This window comes from Conger conger, chromosome 4 (assembly GCF_963514075.1).
Source record: "Conger conger chromosome 4, fConCon1.1, whole genome shotgun sequence".
Lineage (NCBI taxonomy): Eukaryota > Metazoa > Chordata > Actinopteri > Anguilliformes > Congridae > Conger > Conger conger.
In genome coordinates, this window is record NC_083763.1 from 60,238,864 (window position 1) to 60,263,374 (window position 24,511).

Sequence of the window (24,511 nt, forward strand, 5' to 3'; positions counted from 1 at the left end):
TGCTAATGGTCAATTGCAGCAGAACTGGACTTCAAGACACACTCTCAACAAAACAATACAATACAGAGCAGTGGCATCTTGACCCTTTCAGCATGTGTTCTACATCCACAGAACAATGTAAACTCACTGTAATTGTTAGGTCCTGAATTCCTTTATTACAGAGGTTTAGCTTAACTACACACTGTAAAACTATTCCCAGGGTAATTATTTCTTCCACACAGGCATCACCTTTATCATATCTCGGTGTACCCTTCACGTAACCATGGCAACAGAGCTCAGAGCTCAGGAGTGGAATTTTTAATGGGTTATCCTTCTTATTGGAACAGAGCACCAACTGGAAACCCATTCAGTGGACATGAAGTGAAGAAAGATTCTGGGTTAAATGGCTTATTACAAGAGCAGAATAAAATGAAAGCACAATTCATGATTTAATAAATCGGAGTAATGAAGAGAAATTGTAGGACAGAAACTATCGCCTTGTTTCTAGGATGTTATGTTCAGCGATTGTGTGCGATACAACACATACTGTAGTCTTGATTCATATTATGTCATGCAACACCTAAGTGTTATAACAGTAGGCAGTCCCTGTGATGTACTGATGCCATTCCATTCCAATCCACAGTCTCAAAATCCAGAAACAGTTGGTAACAGTGAACAGTGAAATAAAACGTATGCAATGGACCAAATTTAATTCAGCTTTAAGTGTGTTCACAAGAGACATGTACAGACAACATTGCTAACTAGCTGTAAGGTTCTTCATAAGTAAGGCTTTGTGGATACAATTGGAATATAACATGATCAAATGTTATGTTAAAATCTTTCTGTAATAGTCCTAGTAGACTCCGCTATAACACACATCTCTGTTGAGGACTCCAAATGGTTTAACAACAAAGCTGAATTACATGAGACATGACAGGACAAAAACAGACGCCAAGCTATGAAACTGACGCGAAGGAACAGCCTGTCACCATCAAAGGAAACAGCTAAACCTACATGCCCCGCTGACAGGGTGGGTCAGTCGTACTGGCAAGCCAAGAGAACAGCTCCTCGGTCACAAGGGCACCGCGTCACGAGGACGAACAGGTTCCACCAACAAAAACCCTGTCGCCACGGCTGCCATGTCAAAACAGTTTGTTGTGCGACATGATGCCCTCGTGCAAAAACACCCATCCAGGAATAAACCACCTGAGGAGTTCATGACCTGCTATCATTTCATCTCACTGACAGGCAGATGGCTGTGTTTCCTACCGGATCATTACAGCCCCATAGCCACTGCGCCGTTCACAAACAACGCTGTTCACCCTGAAAACGAGCCTTCCACAAACAAGGCATCTGAGGCCAGGTCCCTTATACGGGTGGGCAATGTGTAATCATATCATAATGTTCATATGCCTGTAGGATAGTGACAATATCCATATGAATATTTATTCATTAATGTTAAAGCTCCATCCTATTTATTAAAATTATGTTTATGTGCCATAAGAAAAGGCGTGGGTAATTCAGCAATCAAACATAACATGATATTATAAAAAGCATTTAAATAAATATTGCTGAATCACATCTGCTATTAAACTGATACTTTATGTAAACCATAGATCACCAAGCTAAATGGTAAATGATCTGTATATAGTGCCCTTATCAAAGCACTGTACAATTGATGCTGCTCATTCACACACATGGCGATTGGCTGCCATGCAAGGCACGAACCAGCTCTGCAGGAGCATTTAGGGGTTAGGGGTCTTGCTCAGGGACACTTCGACACACACAGGGCGGGATAGAACCGACAACCCTCTGAATGCCAGACGACTGCTCTTAACTCCTTAGCCAACGTCGCAATTGTTGAGTGCAATGCAAATTCAAAATGCAAATAACATTAATAGTGCCAGGAGGTTGGCACTGCACATTAGCTGTATTACTATTTGGATATTTACAGTATGGAAGGTCATGCCATAATGCAATTGGTACAGCAAGACAGGAAGTGAAGACTGCACAAAATCCTGTTCGTAACACCAATCTCACTACTACCAGAGAACATGGGAGCAGGGAGGGGCTAAGAGAGAATATTCAGGCATGCCAGAAATAACGTTAGAAAAAGTTCAAAATCAGAGCCAAATCAAAACTTACAACATTATAGATGAAATAGTGTCTCCGCAAAAACAAAACGGAAGCTGCCTTGGGCTAAACAAACAAAAACTGGCAATGTGTGATCATGTCTGCAGCTGTCTGTAACCGTAGTTCATCAGGTTTCGGCAGGATACAGTTGCACAAATAATTGAAATGGACAGTCAGTCATCATTCGTTCTAATGCCTTGCATATGTGGCTGACAGTTTAGCATACAACATTTCTCAACTTTCCCACTGTGCAAACCAGGCAAAAGCGTGAGTTCCATCAATTTACCGTTTACAATACAGAAAAAAAGTGCTTGGCCAGCAGCAATATCCCAATCCCACCTATAAACAAAGAACATACAGGCTTTCAACAAATGTAGTTCCCAACAGAGTGTAGGCCTACATGTTTTTCAGGAAAAGTGATAGGGATACATTATTTGCTTCTTTTTTTATAAAAACCAGAGCAGCTTCTTATTGGCAGCTCTACCCCTTTTATTTGACTCTTTTCAAACAAAATAAACATTTCCAGATGGAAAACAGTATAAAATGAAAAACAAACCATGTGTTCAGTAAGTTCATGTAAATAAGCAATTAGGACCCTTACCACATCCACTTCTTTATAAAAACAAAAACCTTTTTGGAACAAAAATGTAAAACATTTAAAAGTAATTTAAGTACAGAATAGGCCTATGTGTTATACAAATTATGAATAAATCCATGCCGCCTAGCATGATAAAAACTTAATCCAGCAGTAGAAACATCACCCTGCTTTACTGTCATCAGTGAAGATTTAATTACAGTAAGCATTTCATTTCACTCCATGCTTTCACAAAGAAGCTTATCTTTGTGCAAATGCCATTTGTTTAGATTTTCTGATCATGGTTTTCAAAGCAATATAGGAATTTTGCTGCCTGTAAGTGGACATGGGTCACCCGAGGTAAAGAAGCCTGTTCTTCCCTGCCTTTCTGCCTGGCACAGAGGGCTCATTCGCAGCACATGGAGGTGTTACTGGTGGCACAATCAGGCAGTCCAAATCACTAATTTGATAGAACAGTTAAATGCCAGGCATCCCCGTTTTCTTCAGGGAAAGTAGTGTTTACTTTTGTGACTGGGTCAATAGCATGCAAAGACAAGACTTTCAGCAGAGGTCAAGAATTCAAAAAACACATCTCAGAAATATCCCTTGTGCAGTAGTGAAACAAAAACATATCATATTTATGCTACAGCCATATTTTCTCAACAGTAGATTACACATTGAACAATTGCAATTGAGCAAATATCCGTAACTTTAACTCAAGCTGGGAAAATGTATCTGTTCACTATATGGCCCAATGCTGCCACCTTAAACTGTTTATTTTCATTGGGCTTTTCTGAATAATAACAGGTTTGCAAGCTGAAGTCATATCACTATAGTCCAGGCCATACCAAGCCATAGTAAAGGTAATACCACGTCATACTACAGATATCTGAGGCAGCCTTTTAAATAATATAAAGTTTGTCTCAGGCTTATTGTTTGAGAGATTGTTGCCCAGCCCAGACAAAGTATGTTCTGTGGCTGTACCATAGCTCACATAACTACACACAATCATAATTGATCGTGCTCCTACAAAGAGACAGAATTCACCATCTTCATGGGATCTCATATGAACATTACTCTCTTGATTTTCTTATTTTAAAATGAATCCGAAGAAATAATCGAATACCAGGCCCAAAGCTTTGTACATTGAAACTTTGGGTACTGGACTTATGCATGGTGATATTAAAAGCATGATCTTCAGGAATACAAGGTCATCTATAGTGTGTAAACCAATACGAGAATAGATTTGGTGCAAAAATAATAAAAATAATAGTAAATAAGAATTACCAGAAAGAAAAGCCTATGTGCTTCCCAGTTCTGGTCAATAGATAAGCAAGTAGCCAGACTTCTTTAGAATCCCAGATTTTGATAACGTAGATCCAATAACAAGGATACGATAGGGATGAAACGGAAATTAAGCTAGTCGCTGTTTGCCGAACACACGAAATGTAGATGGTCGTCTATTCCATTCGATTCCAATACAGAGCAAAACGGACATGTTTCAAAGATAAAAAACCAAGATAAAACAATAACTAGGAAAAACTTGAAGTACACTCAAGGTAATTAATACGCCGATAGGTTTGCTACGTTACATTTTTACAGCTCGCAGCTATTTTAGTTTGGTTCCAAATTCTAAAGAAATGTAAAGAGCAAGGATCCTGCGAACATTACCAATGTGCTTTGTGCAGGAACGAACCAGGAAATGGTTACCTCCACTTACAAGTGCCGTCTAAACAGATAGTTGCGTATATTCACGTGAACTATATTTTAATGCATTTAGTACAGTTGCACAGTTTATTAGCTAACTGTGATCAATCTAGGGCTGACAAACTTACGAGTAACGTTGCATTTAAATCCAGTTAAGTTATCCTGCCAACCTGCGTCACAATAAGTTTCTATGGGGAAATCATAGTTAAGACAAGCTACATAGCCTCACGACGACTAGATCCGTAGCATCTAAGCTTAGGTCGTTTGATAAAAAATGAAATGAAGTTACACGCAGCCTGGCGACAAAGCTGAACATACACATCGATTGATGTTAATGTAACTTACAGAACTGAGAATTGTTAACGTTAGCCATCCACAACGCAAGTTCAAGTGTATACCTCGATGCTAGTAAACACCATTACGAATACAAGGACCTGCAATAACTCAATAGCTAACGATAGCTCGGAGCTGGCTAATATTAGTCAGTAACATTAACATCCTAGCTCTACATATCATTTGTTTCCGTTAAATGTGTAAGGCAAGTACATGTTTTATTGTTTTGACGTATCATTACATTTTCTGTAGTTAACGCCAATGATAAAGTAGTCAGCTCGTGGTGTTATCTAATAACTCCTACTACGAAATCTGACTAGCAATAGATGCGTTTTCTAACGTTAGTGAAATATGAATTCGGATAGCCTAACGTTAACGTCACGGTGCCTAAACAGATATGTCCATATGCGGCCTGGGATTCGAATGTTAAGCCTGTTAGCTAGCGAAATAGCTTGATGCACTAGCTAGCTAACATATAAAGTAGCTTACGACAGCGACAGAAGGCGGAATTTCAGTTGGCTAGCTAGCCACAAGGACTCGTCTTGTTAAGTGAACTTACTAGGCAATTGTAGCAACCAGGGAATTACAGCTAGCTGGCACGGAATTAATTACAAGCGAGTTTATTGTGATTTCGACTATTAATAGAGGAATCTCATAATGTTAACGTGCTTAACTGGTAGAACGATAGCAGGCTATGTAGCTAGCCAAATAATTAATATACGGACAGAAATGGCAACCTCGCTATTACCTATATGTACAACAATGCATTCATAGCATGCATTGTCATTGACGCTGCACATCAGCTAGCGACGTTCATATTGCAGTTAGCTGGCTAGCTACCCGGTTAGCTAACATTAGCTAGCTGCTAGGTATTGTGGAGGCCTGTGACGTCCAAGGCGAGAATGAGCCTTAAAATATCACGGTATTCTGAATCACAGCATGGCCTCGCCTACTCTCAATGAGTCAGGAATATTCAGAAGACATCTCCAAATTGAAAATACGATAAACATTAAAAGTAACGACGGGTATAGTCAGCTAGCTTGCCAACGGTACTGTAGCTGGCTAGCAAACGCTATATAGATAGCTAGCCAGCTAGCTAGTTAGGTGCGAACCATTTATGAAATGTCCTTACCATCGTTGAGCCGCCTGTTTGCCCCTTACTCCAACCATGGAACGTGGTTTTAATTTGTATAGTATGTGCTTTCTCCACTTGTTTCCTGACTATATTGGGATTCCGTTACCTATAAGAATAGTAGCCCTCTTGCTGTTCCTCACTTATTGTAAGTGGCGCGGTGTACTCTACCGCCGCCGTTGTTGCTGCGGTAAAGGGAAAAAATAATGTACGTCGCCAAAAAGTGTTCAGATATATGTGTCCCGGCAAAACCAAAGACCAGAGAAGTAGTTCCGCCAGTTGCACAGCCTCTAATTAAACCGGTGACAGATTGCTAGTTACAGTGACTCGGTATTTTTCTGCGAACCTATTGTTTCCCAAAATTCAAACCCATTCGATAATGCGGTTAACTGCATTATAGGGTGCAAAACTATTCACGTCCTAAATGCAGTAAGCTGGGTGAGGAAAACTGTATTTGGTAGTTGAGTGAGGCACACGAGCGTTTCTGGTCTGCATAGCAACACGCTTACACTCGTATTGCTATGAGCGTGCTTAAATACAGAAATAGACTGCAGTTTCCTACAGTATGTTCAGTATTTTGCATTGTTGTCATTGCGAAATAAGGAACTCTCAAATTAACATGTCAAACGTCGACTTGGAGCAGTATAAACACAATTTTACTGTTACCAGGGCATGTCTAGTATGAGCACATAGCTAGAACCACATTAGTACTTGAATTGATATTTGATAGCATGGAGCCATGATAACAAAAACACGCTAAGCAGAATTAAACTGGGTGCGTGTAATATGATGATGATGATGATGATGATGAATCTTCTTCTTATTCTTATTCTTCTTTCTCTAATTAGAGAACATATATAAGCCCATTGTGGCCTAGAATTGTCCCTGTATTTCCATATATCTATGTACAGATCCAATCATGCATGCAATTTATTTATATGGTGATATCTTGTATAAACATGAACATAAAACAACCTGGATTGATTTCAATACATCTAAAGTGAAATGATTTGGATATACACTCAATGAACACTTTTTAGCCATTTATTACACTTTTTTTTCTCTTACTTATTGGTCTTCTGCTGCTGTAACCTATCCACTTAGAGGTTTGATGCATTGTGTGTCCAGAGATGTGTGGTTATTTGCATTACTGTCACCTTCCTGTCAGCTTTGACCAGTCTGGCCCATATCCACTGACCTTCCTCATTAACAAGGCATTTGTACCTGCAGAACTGCTGTTCACTTGATGTTTTCTGTTTTTCACACCATTCTCTGCAAACTTTAGAGACTGTTGTGCATGAAAATCCCAGGAGGTCAGCAGTTTCTGAGATACTCAAACCACCCTGTCTGGCACTATTTATTCCACAGTTAATGGGCATTTCTTGCCCATTCTGACATTTGGTCTGAAAAACAGCTTAACCACTTGACCATGTCTGCATGCCTTTATGCCTTTAGTTATCCATGCCACATGATTGGTGATTATATATTAGCATTAACAAGCTGGTGTACAGGTTTATCGAGTGTCACTAAGTGTATGTCTATGTACTGTCACAATATGAATTATATAAAATTAAGATTACATTTTTCTGGCAGAAATTCATCTCATGTGGTTTTCGCTAGTGATGGAAGCAGACGATTTTGGGATATCCTATGTGGCTTGTGGCCATGGTGGGGAGGGAAGAAAGGAAGGTGGATTAGGAAATATTTCTGAATAGTGAATTCGTACAGATCTGTGAATTCTTACAGGAAAGAAGGAGCTGTAATTTTTAATTGATTGCCTAGAATATTTACAATGGGAACAAGGTGTGGGGAGAGAAAGAGGTGTTCACCATCGGTATAAAAGTGGATAGACAAGCCACTGGCTGAAGTGACAGATATGGCTGATTTGGATTAAATGAAAAACAGAAGGAGCCCTGGTGGACCCATGTTGAGAGGCTGAGAGAAGTAAAGAGAGCTTCTCCTGGTAACCTGGTGTGAACAGCTGGAGCTTTAGACACCACTCACTCTCAAACACACTAAGGAGAACAGGTGAAATGGAGGAGAAAGACATTGTTCATAGAGGGCCTCAGTGAGAGAGGAGAGATGGCCTGATATAGGGTTCCATGATAATGAAGATGCTGAAACAGAAAGTCCTTTTTATTTCTATTTCTGTTGATCACATGTTCTCAGAACAATCAGAACCGTCTGCACACACATCCTCATGAAGATTACATTACATTACATTACATTATTGGCATTTGGCAGACGCTCTTATCCAGAGCGACGTACAACAAAGATCGCAGCTACCTTCAAAAACATCTTCAGAGGATAATGTCTTATAAATCACACAATGAGCTGAAATTATATTGCGGCACTCCTTACATCTTTTGGTGTTCTATATGCATACTGCATGGGATGTGAGCTGTGGGTTTATATATATGAAGTCTAATATCTCATGTTGTGTATGAATAACAGGTTTCATTTTGTCTTTTTTGTTTTATTTTTTATTTATTTATTTATTCTATTGTTTTTTGTGGGGGTTTTTTGTGGGGGGGAGGGAATCTAACAAACAGAAGCATGTCTGCATGCCAAGTGCCTCAGAAAAAAAGACAAAAACATTCATAAGAGCAAGCATGTTGTTCTTTTCATGGCAACACACTCATAGCACAAATGAGAATTGTAAACTGTGTCTCCACCTAGCGGCTCAGTGCGTTTAAATATCGGTACTATAATTACCTGTTCATTTGAGAGCAAAGGAGATTGGATTAAGCAAAATCAGCAAGGGAGACATATGTATTTAGCCATGCACATTGCATATAGGGAAATCTAACCTGTTTTTATTTCCTGAATTATCAGGGAATTACATTAAAAAATGAATCATTGTATTAGGAACATGTGACTCTGATTAAGTACCTGGTACATGAACTTAACAAGTTTAAGTTCCATGTACTTAATAATACTGGGTGCAACCGTTCCCTAATTTTATTAAGTAATCTTTTTTTTTCAGTGAATATCAGAACAACATTTATGTTCAGGGCTTTACAATATTGAATACTTGTTCAACATCGAGCAAAAACTTAAACAGAAAAATAAACATATCTTACGTCTGTCCTTTTTTAATTCAAATGTTTTATTTGAAGTAATTCCCTGCCCTAATTTCGAATGTCCAATTGCCTCCCCAACCGCATTCATGGAGCAACCATCACTGAACAGGACACACAGGTTTAAGACCTGTGTAAATGTCTGTAATTTCACTTTGTTTTACCATTATGATAAAAACATATTTATAAATAAAGAAACCGCATGTGCATAACAAAAAGAACACATGCCTACTTATATTATCAATACAAATTACCTTCTTAAATTGTATTTCAATATTATCTCAGATTGATATCTAATGTAGTAAAGAGTAATGGAGTATTTCAGCTGCAGAATATGTTGAAATAATGTATTCTCTGTAGTTGTAGCTTTTGGCCACAAGGTGGATTTGTGTTCTGACACAGCGGATGGAAATACCATCCTTGCTGGAAGTGTATTGATTCGATAGAGCCCACATAAGCCTTCATCTACAGGTGAATATAATAATGTGCGAATAAGAAAGAGTGCCTGACTTTGTATGACTGGGACACGCAAGGTCGGTGGTTCAATCCCCAGTGTAGCCAAAACAGGATCCGCACAGCCGTTGGGCCCTTGAGCAAGGCCCATAACCCTGCATTGATCCAGGGGAGGATTGTCTCCTGCTTAGTCTAATGAACTGTACGTCGCTCTGGATAATAGCGTCTGCCAAATGCCAGTAATGGATAATGTATCCTGACACATACATCGTATAGGCATTAACAACACCGAAGGAATTCATATACAGTATGTGTGTGCACAAGTGTGTGTGTGCATGTGTGTGTCTGTGTGCATATGTTGTGAGTCAATACGACAGAGAGAAGTTTTAATGAATTCATAGCAAGGCTCATTTAATGTTGTTACTTTATTCCAAACCACACAACATATTCCAAATAAGGCCTGGCAGATTATGTAAGACCATTTAAAAAGGAAATCAAACAAAATGACAGATACCACACAATCATCTTTTAAAGAGACAGCGATCCCCTTCAATGGCTGATGTTTTGAAAAGAGAATATGTTCCCCAGGCATTCTCCACTCCAATCAACTATAAACATTTTTTTAAATTAATGATTTCCTTTCTCTCTCTAGTACACCACTGTCTCTGGTTGTTATTCACTCTGCACAATGGAATTGTGAAGTGACAGTGAGTGTAAATAATAAAAAATAATGTTCAAATGCATGTTCTGCAATTACCAGCCCAGTCAAGAGCTTGTCCGTATTGTAAGAAAGTTAAAAAATATTTTCCCAAGAGTAAATATATGTATGATAGCTCCACAATTGTCCACAATCCAGTATGTACAGTTCTACATTTAGTGGTCATGCTGCCATTGAACCTATAAAGAAAATACACAAGCAATAGGCATAAAGGTTCATCATCAAAATTTACAGACAAAATGTAAATAATATACTTGAAATTCAGTGAAACCTAAATCAGCCATCTCATTGCTTATATCCATTTGTAGTTATTTTTCCATAAAAATCAAATAATTAACATAAGCTTTCATGGTTTTACAGGGCAGGTCCAAAAGTCTCAGAAAATTATTTTAAGGTGACTAACCCTTTTTAAAAAAAAATACTTTAAATTTGTATTTTCATTTCACTCCAGGTGTGCACATGTACTGTATGACTCAAAAGCAGTTGCTATGGGATATGTGCAGGGGAAATGTTCTGTGCTCTAGATGCTTTCCAGTAAGAGTGGTCATGAATAGGGAACACTGTCTCTGTCAAACACAACCTTTCTTGCTTTTTTTCACCCAAAGCAACACACACCAAAGTCCAGCCTAGCCCTCCAAAGGTAGTAATACATCAAAAGCTGCTTTCTATTTTTGGGAATTCTTGCTGAAAGTATGTGATAACAGTGTAAGAACAGATAAATTAAACAGTAACAACCATGAAACAAATAAAACTTCTAATTGTTCCAGCACAGTTGGCAGCAAACTACAGCATCCATCACCACATACTCGTACACATAAATTAACTCCACAGGGCAAAGACTGTCTCCTTCCTCTGCTCTTTCTACTCTCCAATATAACCCCTTTCATAAAATGGAGGACACGCAGACAGGGCTATGATAATCTATAAAATATCTCCATAAAAATATATATATTTACATCAAGAAACAAGATGCATCATCTACTTGAATTACCATTGTACAAAACAATCACATTGCATTGGCTGTATTTGTTGGGGTGTGTCAGGTTATATTTTTTTACATGAAAAGTATAGGAGCCACAGGCTTCTGAATGGTATAACATAACTATTGCTATTGCTACATCCCTTGGTAGTTTTCCTTTCACATGAGTAGTGTCTAATGTGACAGATGTAAACAAATAGCAAACTGAATGTATTGGCTCAACATGTGTAACTCACCAAACTCAAATCACATACAGCATTATGAAATACAGAGACAATAAGAAATCATATTACTACCAGGAACAGTGTAATTACAACCATGACACATTTCTACTGTTCTCTGGAGAGATACAAAAAAAGTACTAAATTCCAATGTAGACCATGGGTATTCATTTGTGCTCTATCCATATTTAACTGACTGTGTATTGTAAACCAACATGAATTAATCAGCTCCATGACATAATCTTTTAACATACATGTTAGTGCACTGTGTGTGTAATGCTTACTATACTGAAAGAAAGAGTCAATGTGCTTTGTTTACATTTCTATTCATTCTGAAAGTTCACATTCATCATTCAAATGTTTGTTAAACAACATAGGAAAAGGGGATAGCATATCTAAAGGTTACTGAGTGAGAAGTTGTTGAAATTGATGATGCATGTCATACCTCACTGCATTTCCTGTTAGACAGAAAAGGGACTGTTTTGAGAAAGTCTGATTATATAGGACAAGTAACCTGTGGCGGATGAGTTCTTGCTTATCATTCTCACTCAGTGACTTCTCTGGCTGCCTGGGGCCTTGAAGATGACATGAAATATTACAGAAAGAAAACTTAAAAAAATGTGTTGGGTGGAGATACACAGAACTGTTCATGTTGTGATCAGTTCCCAGTAGGAATGCCATCACATGCTCTTCATATTAATATAAGTTATCCAGGAGGCAAAAATTTATATTTTTTAGAAACTACTACAAAAGTCTCCTGTTGCAGTGTCTACACAACTGTGTAATGTAAGTCGGGGAGAATTCAGTGTTTGGCTGTCATTCTACCCCACATACTTTTGTAACACGTTCTTCACCAGTAGTCACCACAGCCCCGCTTCTCCCTGGCTTCAGGCTTGTCTTACGATGGGAGACATCTCCAACTCATTAGGTGTGAGGTGCTACAAGTCATGCGGCAGTCTGGGTCTCATTTTACTGCACGGCGTGACTGCTGTCTGCCACCCAGAAGCTGAGGGGGAGCTTAGAGACTGCCGCTTTTTAGCACAGCTGGGAGTCTGTTCTGTGCCCATAAGGCACACTCTCATCCCGTGGTGTGCTGCTAACCCCCGGAGAAAACACCATATCATATTTATCAGAAATATTTTCTCTTCGTAATGGCAGCCTTGAGCCCAGAGAACTTTGGCCTGGCAACAAAAATACTGTTTACTGATAACGGGGACTAGCTTGTGTCACGTACTGTATGGGCTTGGCCATCGGCTGTAGTGTCTGCCTGTACAGGCGGACTGATGGTATTAGTTTAGCAGTCATAGCACTCTCGCGGTAGGATGGCTAACCTGCTGTTGGCTAAAATTTCAAAGGACACAGACATCCATGTGTGTGTTAGTTTTCATCGGTGTAATGAGGACAGTTATGCTGTGAGGAAGGTACTGAGTGTGGCACGGGGTTTATCTACACCCCTGTCTATGGGTGAGGAGGGCCAACACCAACAGCCCCGATTGCACAAAATGTCAATAAAACTGCTGGAGAAGAACCCAGAACTCTTCATTGCAAACCAGGGTCCCAGTAAAGAAAATACAGATGTCTAAAAAAACTGACACCAGCAAAACAATGGCAGAAACACAGGTTAGTTGGTGTAGTATGATTTCATCATATTTTGGCTGTACAATACCAACAAATAAAACATTTTGAACAATTAATACATAAAATGAAAAACAAAACTCAACTTCCTCTCATTAGCTCCAAGCTAATCTAGTAGTACAGCAGACTGGTGGCACTGGTAAAGCACGACTCGATATTCATGAAGCCATGCACTTCTAAACAGCTCTTATATGTGACCCCCGCCCCCCACCCCCATTATATAAAACATAACCCTGATAACTCCTGTGTGTCTCCCCCTCCCCCTGATATCTGTACAGTGTAAAATCACATAAACTGAAGGCTAAGTGGCTGAATCCTGAAGGCACTGTGGATTAAGCCAGTTAACGGAATAGGATATTGTCATCACTCTCTCCCTCTCATGACGGACACAGTGCAGAACCTGCATATGCCTTCCGTGTTCCACAGTACCACCTCAACCAACTCAAGTATGAGTTTTACCTCTGCTAGAATTGCCTCTCAAAGCCACAAAATGCAAATTGTCAACAAAAAACAAAACAAAAACATAGGAATGGACTGATTGGCAACTTATAACAAACATAACTGGTTAACATTACAAATGGCGGTTTTTCAGCAGACAAATCTGTACTGAGGTGCTGACAAACACGGGTTTGCCATGTCTTAGTAGCATTCCGCCGTATGCTAAGTATTGACTGACTTACCCCTGTAGATACAATCCAATGTCATCATTAGCTCAGTAAAACTCTATATTTATACTTGTATCATGATTTAATCCAAAATATTTACACAGGGCATTTGGCATACATGTTTCTGAAATACTCTATATACTGAAGTTCATTTAGAAGGTTAAGGGACTGGATATAAGTGTTCCTAGTCTATTACGATGTAAACAAACAATATTGTAGCAATTGCAGAGCAGATAATTCAGGATAAGTTCAGGGCCTCAACTGAAAGAAATTAAAGACAATAATGTTGTGCTTCCACATAATTCATTCGGATTAAATATGCAAATGAGTCCTCAAGCTCCCAAACACAATATACTGTTAGAGACAAGCCAGCCACAATACATAGTTCATCACTGGGCACATCTCACCATTCCCCAGTGTTCCGGCTTGTGCTGATCTTCAGAAACGGACTCAAACTGTGCAGAGATTTGTACACGCCCCACCCCCTCCCCAGCCCCGCCCCTCTCTGACATTGTCTCATTAGATGAACCACTCCTTCTTGCTCTCGTCGATGGTCTCTGTAAAGTTGGGGTCGGTGCCTATGATGGCGGCATCCGCGTTGTCCCCAGACTCCGCCCCCTTGGCCTCATTGGTGTGGTAGGTGCCCTTGTGACGGAACATGTAGCGAATCAGGAACACCAGCGTGCAGAGGATGGTGAAAATAACCACGGCAATCACACCTGTACAGGGGAGACAGACACACCGGGAATGAGGGGACGGGATTGTGATGCTCCACCGTGGTTCTTTGGGTTTTCCCTCTGCTCTTTCCTTGTGCTTGCAGTACCTCACTGCTAAATGTTGTGGGTAAGAGCTGAGACATACACCTGGTGAAGATCCACTGGGATGTTAACGTTGCCTGTATTAATGGTGTGTAAGGCAGGTCAGTGTGAGGGCTTCCTTCCTTTCGTCTGGATGTGCGTATGCTTAATATCTCTAAGAGCTGAACCATGACATTGAAATGACCTCTTCACAGATTCAGAATTTCAGGTTTTGGAGTGGTAAAATGTCCTATTTCTATGAAAAGTAAAATATACAAATCTCAGTGGTAATCTCTGATGAGTGATGACTTAACCAACAGCACTGGCCCCTACCTTTGAAGTACCAGCTTTTTATTTAATCGAAATTGAGGAGGTTCTGTGACTCTCAAACTGTGGTTATAATGCTGGCATGCGGTTTAGAGCAGCACAAGAAAGTTTAGTTATGCCAAAAAGCACTGGGCAGCCAGGTAAAGTACCAGCTGGTAGGAACTCTTTAGCCACAGGGACTGTCAAGGTAAGGGGGCTTACCTCCGATTATTGCAGAGTTCCTGTTCACACCATCTGGTTTCACCCTCTCCTCATTAAATGGGTACTCAGCACCTGTCGGAAGATACACAAACACTCTATCACACAGATATTTTGTACTTTGTCAACTAGGAATCCATCTGATCATTTTGTCCATATGTATGGGTTTGTGGGGAGACAGGGAGACACTCCCATATTGTCATATGAATTGGTCCCTGCTTGTGAGACTTGACGTTTGCCAAGATCCAAGACGAGTTAAATGAATCTTACTCTGATTATTTGCCCAAATGCTCTTAGGAAAAAAAAAAGTTCTGTATCAAATGGGTAGAAAAATGTCAGATTCAAACTCATGTAGCACACTGGTTATTCCTCAGTCTCAGTTCATAGTACATGTCAGCTTGGGTCATTTCATTACCTACCCTTTGTGATTTCTCAATTTCTATTGTTGAGGTTCTTCTCTACACAAGGGCTTAAGTGTTTAGTAGAACACAGTGGAACTGTTAACCTCAATGTAAAATGTACATTTCTCAGAGGTCACAGCCACCATCCACAGAATAAAAAAGGGGAAAAAGACTACCAGATTTCCCTCCTCATCCTCATGGGCTGTACCAGACAGAACTTTTTTTGAAGTGGGAATGCCCCCAATAAATCCATCCATATTATGTCATTATCAGTAGAAATGAGATGGGAATTCCATTAGCGAAGAGACATACAGTACAAGTAGAGATTATAAAACAAATAAAGATGAATCACATCAGAGAGATTATATATGTTGGCTGCAGTGCACCAGAGGGAAGACTGACTCATCCAAGAGCCATGACACAGATGCGATATAATCCAATTAAAGCCCCTGTTTCAGACAGATGATCTTAGCATTGTTTTTATTTCCTAGAGAATAACACAAAACTCAATTACAGTTCCCTTTCCGAAGAGCAAAGATCCCTGCAGTTCTCCCAGAAGATAATGTAACCCAGCAATCAAGAGGCCCCATGAGTTATACCCTCTCTCCCATTTGCATCCTCATCAGCAAGTCCAATCAGGCCACCACAATGTAATGGGCAAACATTTGGCATGATTTTGCAGTGAGTGAGTGCAGTGTGTATGTGTGCGTGTGTGTGGTTGTAGTGTGTATGCGTGTGTGTATGTGCGTGTGTGTGGTTGTAGTGTGTATGCTTGTGTGTATGTGCGTGTGTGTACGTGTATAGTGCATGTGTGCACGTGTGAATGTGCACGTGTGTGCCGATGCTAGCCCTATTGAGGAACAGGCTGTTGGATTTAATGCTTTGGCTCTTCCATGGTATAATTAATGCTCCCATAAAGCCATGGGCCCACCCTCTCCTCTGCCCCCCTCTAGAGGCCTGCTGGGGTTACTACAGGCCCAGAGCTGGCCACAGGGAGCAGAGCTGCATTCTATTTATTCCCCTCAGCCACTCACCTGCCCATTCCATCACATGCTGACTGGCAAGATGCTAGCAGACTGCCCACTGGGTCGCTTGGGGAAATGTAAATGGAATGACTCTATTTTCTTTGCCATCATTAGTGATTATCAGTGTCCGTCTTTCATTGTTTTAATGAACTACACTATCATAGCATAGAAACCCAATCAATGCCCTGGGATTCCCTGTGTAGGCCCCATCTCAGGTGAAGGTGTGAATAAAATAAAGCGATCACATTCGTGTACATAAAACGTCTTGCTGAAGTCCAGACTTGCTTTGAGCTAGGTTCATGGAGCAAAGTGCTAGCAAAAGAAACACTACGGAGTAATTTGCTGAAGAGAGCACCTGGCTCAGTTTCATTAGCACAGAGGTGCTGCAGTCAGCAGGAGGGGGGAGGGAGGAAACTGAGCCACCTGATTGTGCTGCCAGCACTGTGAGGCTCTGTGTGAGAGTGGAGCCCAGCTACACATGCACACACATACACTACAGCACATATGCTTATATGTACATGCATATACATATGCACACTCACACACACACACACACACACACACAAAATACACACACACACCATGCTCCTGTACATGCCGATACTGCTGCTATCAACTCCACTGATCTATCATTAAAGACCACGTAACACAACAAGGAGCACAGAGAACAGCTGTTCATTCTCCTCTCTCTCCTTCAGCTGTACTTTCAAGCTGTAGTATGGCAGAAAAACCTGACAGGGTGTGAAAAGGAGATGGAGCCTGTCTTTCAGCTGTCTGCAGGAGGAGAACACTGAAGTGGCTTCCACCGGCATGTGTCTCTCCACTGCCTTGAGGAACCCCCCCCCCACACACAACCATGCAGACCACAGGAACTCCCCCCACACGACCATGCAGACTTTGAATCCGCCAGATCAGGGCTGCAGCCTCCTGCCAGGCCCTGAGGGCAGGAGATTACACCTGAAGGAGGCCTGACAGAGCAGTAATGCGGCCTGACTAGGGCCACCTCCAACAGTGAGCAAACGATCCCCTTTCAAACGCTTCCAGTTTGATTTCCTCAGAGAGTGCCTGACTGTAACACCATCAGCACAAAATGAAAAACAAGGATGGGGGTATTCGCTAAACCCCCCCAGTTTAACAGAAAACCATTAAAGTACTTTTTCCGCATGAAGGGCGAGGTTCAGGGACCTAACTTTGTATTCGGCCGTCAAACAATGGCCTCTAATAATGCGACAGGGGAGCGCGATGCAAGTGGCGTTTCTGAAAGGGTAAGACGAGTGTGTTTTGCTACAATGGTGCAATCCGCAGGGAGATGGGAAGCGTATAGATCTCCTGTCTCAGGTGGCTGCTTGACCATGCGGCTCACACAGCGCTGCGATCGATAGGTTGATCTTCTAAACACTACAGCAGGGCAGCAATATGACTGCCGGGGGAAATTCATCCAGAGCCCAGCGCTCTCAGCCTCTGAGACGATTTGCCACGGTCGCCAGCGGCAGAGAAAGACGACCCGCTTTGCTCTCATGGTCTCTCACATGGTGTCGAATTTCACTGTGCTTGATGTGTCATTCAAATATCAAATCAAAGAAGACTAGACAGCGTGTTTCAGCATTGAAAGCACCTCTTAAGGCCATATGCACCCGAATATTTTAATAGTAAGAGGAAGGAAATTTTTCATTTGTACAATAACTGAACACTATGAATGTAACATAGCTCTGCTGAGTGTATGGTTACTGAAACGTAACTCAATAAAAAATGACAAGAATAAATTATTGAGTTAATCAGATTGAGTGTGCAACATCTAAATTCGCAATTATCCACATCCAGAGTGGCCAAATATATATTAAAAATGGACAGACAGATGGGTAGGTCTCGCCCATACAGATGAGCCGACAGCAGTCACTGATGGTGAGACATTAGTAATTACCGGCCCAGCGAAGCAGGAGCAGAAGCTATTAGCCCTCTTGCTGGGCCATCAGTCAATGACAGGCTTTTGCTTGTGCTGTTTAGATGGACATGAGGACTGGGCAATAGCGGTGATAATCGCATTACAAGGAACTTTTATGCACCTAAGAGCCTGGACTCTTCAGACATGGAAAAGGCGCCTCAGCTTATCATGTCATTACTGACGTGCATTTATAATGACTACCGGGAAATTTAATTAGGGAACAAGACAAATTTACCAGTTTAGCCCTCCCATTCCATATCTGTCTGTCTTGCTGTGTTCATGGGAGTTTCTGAGGGAGGTGGCCTACCTGAGTCCTGGTGCCAGGGGTCGGTGGCAGCAGACATTGGTGGGATGGTGAGGGGGGAGGCCCCGCAGTTGGACTCCACCAGTTTTCCTTTAATGGAGACGGGCGCTGGGATGCGTGACCGAAGCGCGGCCTTCAGAGGGGCGATGCCGTTGAACTGCACCCGTGACAAACAGCCCACGAAGCCTGGCGTGTTGTACTTATCGATGAGGACCGGATCGATATGACCCGTTTCTGGAACATACAAATCACAAACGCACCGATTCAAGGTTTAATTTTGACCGCTAAAACAGTATTCGTTCATACACCTAATGTGCAACTCTTCTTGATAGTAAAAGCAATGCAATGATGTCATTGTTTGTCTTTCACTTGATAATACTTCATATTGTCAAGCTGTGTTATGTCTATTTGTTGCGCTAAACCCAAAGCATAATCTCTGAGCATCAGACTGCCAGCTCTGTCTTTTCACATCAAACACAAGTCTCATGTGGCCTTTCTCATCGGCGTGTATACACTAAGCCGTAAAGCTAACTGAAAAGCTAAACTACTGGCAAGCAACTGGAATAAGAGGAGGAAAAACATCAAGATTATGCACCGTGAGGATGTATTAAACAAATAAGTTATTACTGATTACTCATTTCTGTGTTTAACTGAGTAAAGAATGTTAGTTCATGTTTGCTACACAATGAACTTCATTACTTACTCCCTGCCTTCATAATGTTTTGGAGTGAATGACAAACACAGTTTTTGACATTATTATCACAATGCCTATTCACACAACACTGTTCCATCTTTCACACATATGAATATTCAGTGGTAAACAACAGTCTGAAGATGAGCCATAAAATTCAATCTTCAGGAATTGGAATGACTCTCTGCGCACCCTGCCTTCCTCACTCATCTTACCCCACTGTCGGCTTCAATGTCTGGGTAAGGTTCAAATACAGCCCCCTGGGGAGCTGCAAACACAGGCCTAAAATGCTCACAGCAGCATGCAGACACACTAAGGTATAAAAAAAGTGATTTCTCTGCACCTTGCGGTGTGGAGAAACAGCACTGTCTAGGTTTGCAGCCTGTGGCAAAAGCACAACAAGGTCCCAAATGCAAAAGAAAGAAAAGAAAAAATGTAGAACATAAGATGCCCTCAAATGCTGCTAAAACCTACAACTGTGCCTGAGATGGTTCAAAACAAAGCACTGTTTCTGTGTTTCTGTGTGAAAACAATATTTCAAATTCTTCAAACTATATTTACATCAACTGGGTATTTTCTCCAGAGGCAGTTTTATAATATTCAAACGGATTTTGCTTCATCTTCAGTCATCAGCTGTGTAGTGGAGCTTAGTTTTTATGATTTCACAATGGTTCTTCATTTGCCCATTTGCGGAATAGATCCCTCTTCCAAATCTTTACACCAAATCAACACCTACTACACCTTTATGACAAGTAAAACAGGCTTTAAGATAAAGAATATAAAATAAAAATTCTAACACGTAAATCTTCATCAGAATGACTGATTTTATTCTTTTTTGGTTGTGTTAACTGCTATTTAATAGGACTTTAATGGGATGATACTACTACTACTACTACTACTACTACTAATAATAATAATAATAATAATAATAAAAACGCAAACCACCGCTTATTTAATTAATCCACCGCTTCAGCAAGTCCTGATGTAATCAAATGTCTTGAGGTAATTTTGTCTAACATGCAAACACACACACACACACACAAACCATAAGCAATTGAATTCAAGGCATTTGTGTTCAAACATTGAAACTGGTATTGTACTTGCAAAGTCTATAGCTACCACTACAATTATTTATGCATCTCACTTCCTCTTTGACAGCAAAGTAATACATTTTGTCTGACAGAAATATTGTATGATAAACACAATTGGATACTTCCTCAGTGTTTGCTGAGCTATGTATTCTTTCTGACATAAGCATGTCTGACACACACTGGATAGCTATCAGCCATTACTAGATATTAAAGCTTTTTTGGCATTCTACTGGGAAACATGTTCATCCAAGCCATATTCCTCCTGTCCGTCACCCTCAAAGCTGTTGCATGTGTGATCATGCCCTTTGGCCTTCTGAGTGCGCCAGAGGGAAACCGCTTTGACATGACGCGTGAGCAACCAGAACAATCTTCCTGCTGTCAAACCCATGAGATTGGGGCTCTATAAACGGACAGGAGAGATAGCATCTGCCTGTGCAGAGACACTCTTCCACCGCTGAGCAAAGGCAGGGCTTGTTCCTCAGACATCGATTCTGAGCACTCTGCTGGCAGAACAGGCTGCTGACACCCAGGGTTCTGCTCTGCGTCTGCAATAAATGTGATCTGATGAAGAAAGGTCTAAGGGGTTTTATCTACCATATGCACACTCATTACAACAAACAAATGTCCTGTCAAGCTTCAAACATTGCATTAGTGCTCCCAAGGCTATTTCAATTGTACAATCTATGACTCAGCATCAGGATGGTTATAAAAGACGAAGACATCACATATACAAAGGTAACTACATCCACTGTATGCCTATTTCTGTGACCTGATTGAATTAGGTTTTCCTTTACAGCTATAATTCACCCAAGCGATTATATATTAACTGTGGATGTAGATCAGTACTGGTCAGTAGTGGTCTGATTATGCTTACAGATCATATTCACTGCCATTATTGGAAGAGGGCAGTGCATTCAAATGCTGTTTGTACCTTTGTACCGCAATGTATCACTGTTGCATCAGGGGGTATTTCCCTGCTGTGAGCAGAGGACCAAGCAAATATGAGACCAGATGGTTCAGCAACTATAAATACACTAAAGCATCTTGATTTGGCAATGTACCATAGAATATATGTAAGTGCTGGAAAGAGACACCTGATTGACAATTCAGGTTGGCTCACCCGGTCAGGCAGTAAATGTCCCTCTGGGTTTAATGCAGCAAAAAAACCTCTCACCGATTTCCGTAAATGCAGAGTCACATCTCTCCAGTCCAACAGTTTAAGAGTAGAGCTGTGATTTAAACACTGCATTTCCAAAGCAGCATCCCTTTGGAATATGCATGGTAAATGTCTAAGTGGCTATCTAATACATCTCCTATAGACCACATCTAATGCCAAACAAGGTATTTAAGAAATTATTCATAAAATATAATCTGTGTAAATCAGAACAGAATGGTCTGGTATAAGCTTGTATCAGACCTTGGACTATGGTGGAATGCCCCCTCAGATATAAAATGGGAAGTATGAGTGAGATATTTGGCACAGTGAGTGAGTGAGTTGGCTGACTTTCAAGCCATATGAATCTCCCCATAGAGTGAGGGGTCTGATTTCCCCATCGACCAGGGAGGATGATAGCTTAGCAAGCATCTAATGTGTATAAAAGACCTTGCAAGGTCTAAAAGATTTCCTCTGGGTTAAACGACGTCTCCTCCTGAGCAATTTTTTTGGCCAATCTCTGCCAGGATTTACTCATTGGCTATTAGAGCATTGTGCTGATAACAGCCTCATGAATACTTCATGCGATCTCAGGTTTCTGCAGGCAGACTGCGTGATGCGATGCTTGTTCAGTGTCTGAAGGCAGAAACCTAATAGCAACAAGAGCTGTTCTTTCCGCAGACTGTTTTTTACTTTTTACTATGCGCATATTCAACAGACTCAGTCAAACAGAGCTGGGGGAACCGCCTTCCAGAAGTCACAATGAAAATGTCACATTTTAATAGTTTTAATAAATACTGCCATTCCAGTAGTTAAGCTGTTAAGACCTTTTTCATTAATGTTTTAATGGAAATATGATGAAGTGGCAAGAGGGTAATTCCAACATAGCCAATGAAAACAGTGAGCCCATGAAATGACTCTTCCTGCAGAGTGTACCCTGCATATTTTAAATTCATCTTTTCTCATGAGCAGACTTTTTACGAGGAGACCAAAAGGTGCAGAGCAAAGGGCTTGAATATTGCATTAGCATTGAACAGATTCCCTCCACACCACACGCGTCTGTTAAACAAGCCATTACAAACCTCACCTCTTCAAACACGTCTGATTGTACAAGTACTTAGAGCATCCGGTTGTCGCCCATTTTTATGTATTTAAGGCATAGTTTCTATTTTTAGTGGCGAACATCCACTGAGACTCACCTAATCTAGTTCTATTGTGGAAGCTTGATTACGCGGGCATTTTCCAGTGCTTCACTCCCCTTAGTCCCTCAATTACAACTGCCGTGCTGTGGCACACTTACACTGCTGCTGATCGCAATCTGGAGCCTGCGCATAAATGATTATCCTCTTTTTTCTGTACTGTTTTAATATTCAAGGCAGGGGCAGAAGCTCAGCAAATGGAACTTTCATTACGCGTGCCGTGCCTGTGTCGTGTATATCGCACCGCCGTGAGACAAGATTGCAGCAGTCTGCGGCTGTGTGATATGTCTGGGTAGAGGGGCGGGGGGGGACAAGAGCATCTCACCCCCAGGTCACAGCAGTGAGAAAGTAAATGGCTTTTCTTAATATTCAAACTGCCGTGCAGCTCTGCTTCAACCTGACAATATGATTTTTTTAAAGATATATATGGTCTGCTATCCTTTCCTGAAGGGAAAGAGAACACCTTGTTTGTTGCTTCTTATGCCATGACAATTTGAGTTCAGAAAATTGCTTTTAGCTGTCATGGAATGAGAACACATTGGCTATTCTCTCCAGGTCAGGGGAATTAAGGCGGCGGGTAATTCGATAGAGGAGGTAAACGGAGGAAAGAAGACAAGATTGGATGCGACCCACGGGCTGGATTCTGCAGCGGTCCTGGCTGAGGGGGGAGCACACCTCCTTCTCTTTCTGTCCTCTGCAGGAGAAACAGGGGGATCACAGGGAGGGAGGGAGGGGGGATGGAGAGATGGTGGGAGGAAGAGCTAAAACAAAAGCACTCCCTGTTGCTGCTCCATGTGAAGCAGGTTTGCACTCCCAACCTTGTCGAAGCTATGTGCCAGATTAAAAAATATATGCTTTGGGCTAAAAATGTCGATGGGTCAGAAGGCCATTTCTTTTCCCATTCAGACAATAAACAAAGGAACGAGCCAATCTGTCTCCCTGCCTGTCCTCCACAGGTACCAGCATCAGTCCTGATGAATAATTCACTGGCTCCTTTGTAAACACAGGCTCCATGGAAGGACTCCTCATTGGAGGGGAAAATCCAGGGTGAGGGGCATTGAGGGGGAGAGGGGGACAGATCAAAGGTGTTCCCATGGAAACAAACACAAGCATATTGGGGTGGAGAAAGAAAGCCAGACCCTCTGGACCCAAGGTAGGGTGATAATGAGGATTAAAAATGACTATTTCTCACTCGTAAGGCACAACAAAACCCCCTTGTGCACTGAGCACTAGTTAATTCGCAGCCAACTGACTCAATTGATGCAGGGGCAGAAAGGCAGCTGATGGTTCCCCCCTGGTTTTTCTTTATTTTGCGGTGTGGAGATGGGGGGAGGAGGGAGGGGCCAGGCTTTTCATATTGCTGCACGATGGAAGAACATGTTAATGAACCTCTGCATGGTATACTGGCTGTCAGGCAACGTGTGACAACAGCAGCAGCTGAGGGATGCTACTGAAATTAAAGACATGCAGCCAGAGGATAGCAGATATAGATAGGAGAAAGAGAGAGACCGAGAAAGAGAGGAAAAAGAGAGACAGAGCAAAAGGAGAGAAAAGAGAAAACAGAGATCAAGAGAGAGATATACAGAGAGAGATAGAGAGGAGAGTAAGTGTAAGAGAGAAGATCACAGCCCATCCAAAACCAGTGCAATGGATCTGCATGCTCAGCTCAGCTCAGTTCAGTTTGGCAGCCAGCATCACTGGGAATGAGATGTGCCAGTTTTTACCTGTCCTTCCTGCGCCCTCCCACTGCAGTGCCAGAGTGAGCGTTCGCGTC

General features: G+C 41.4%; 2 protein-coding genes across 2 annotated transcripts in view; both read right to left on the reverse strand.

Annotated features, from left to right (window-relative positions):
- Window positions 1-6,070, reverse strand: part of LOC133127060 (cullin-1) — a 31,480-nt gene extending 25,410 nt beyond the window's left edge. Inside the window, exon 1 of the mRNA XM_061239678.1 lies at window positions 5,859-6,070. The gene's annotated coding sequence lies outside the window, so the exon portion shown is untranslated. The remainder of the gene's footprint in view (window positions 1-5,858) is intronic.
- A 7,113-nt stretch (window positions 6,071-13,183) lies between these two features.
- The window catches only part of cntnap2a (contactin associated protein 2a), a 329,215-nt gene continuing 317,887 nt past the window's right edge, over window positions 13,184-24,511 (reverse strand). The window contains exons 22-24 of the mRNA XM_061239599.1: window positions 18,607-18,837; window positions 14,935-15,006; window positions 13,184-14,328 (exon numbers count right to left, since the gene is read on the reverse strand). Coding sequence (XP_061095583.1) covers window positions 14,129-14,328; window positions 14,935-15,006; window positions 18,607-18,837 — 503 coding nt within the window. The 3' untranslated portion in view covers window positions 13,184-14,128. The remainder of the gene's footprint in view (window positions 14,329-14,934; window positions 15,007-18,606; window positions 18,838-24,511) is intronic.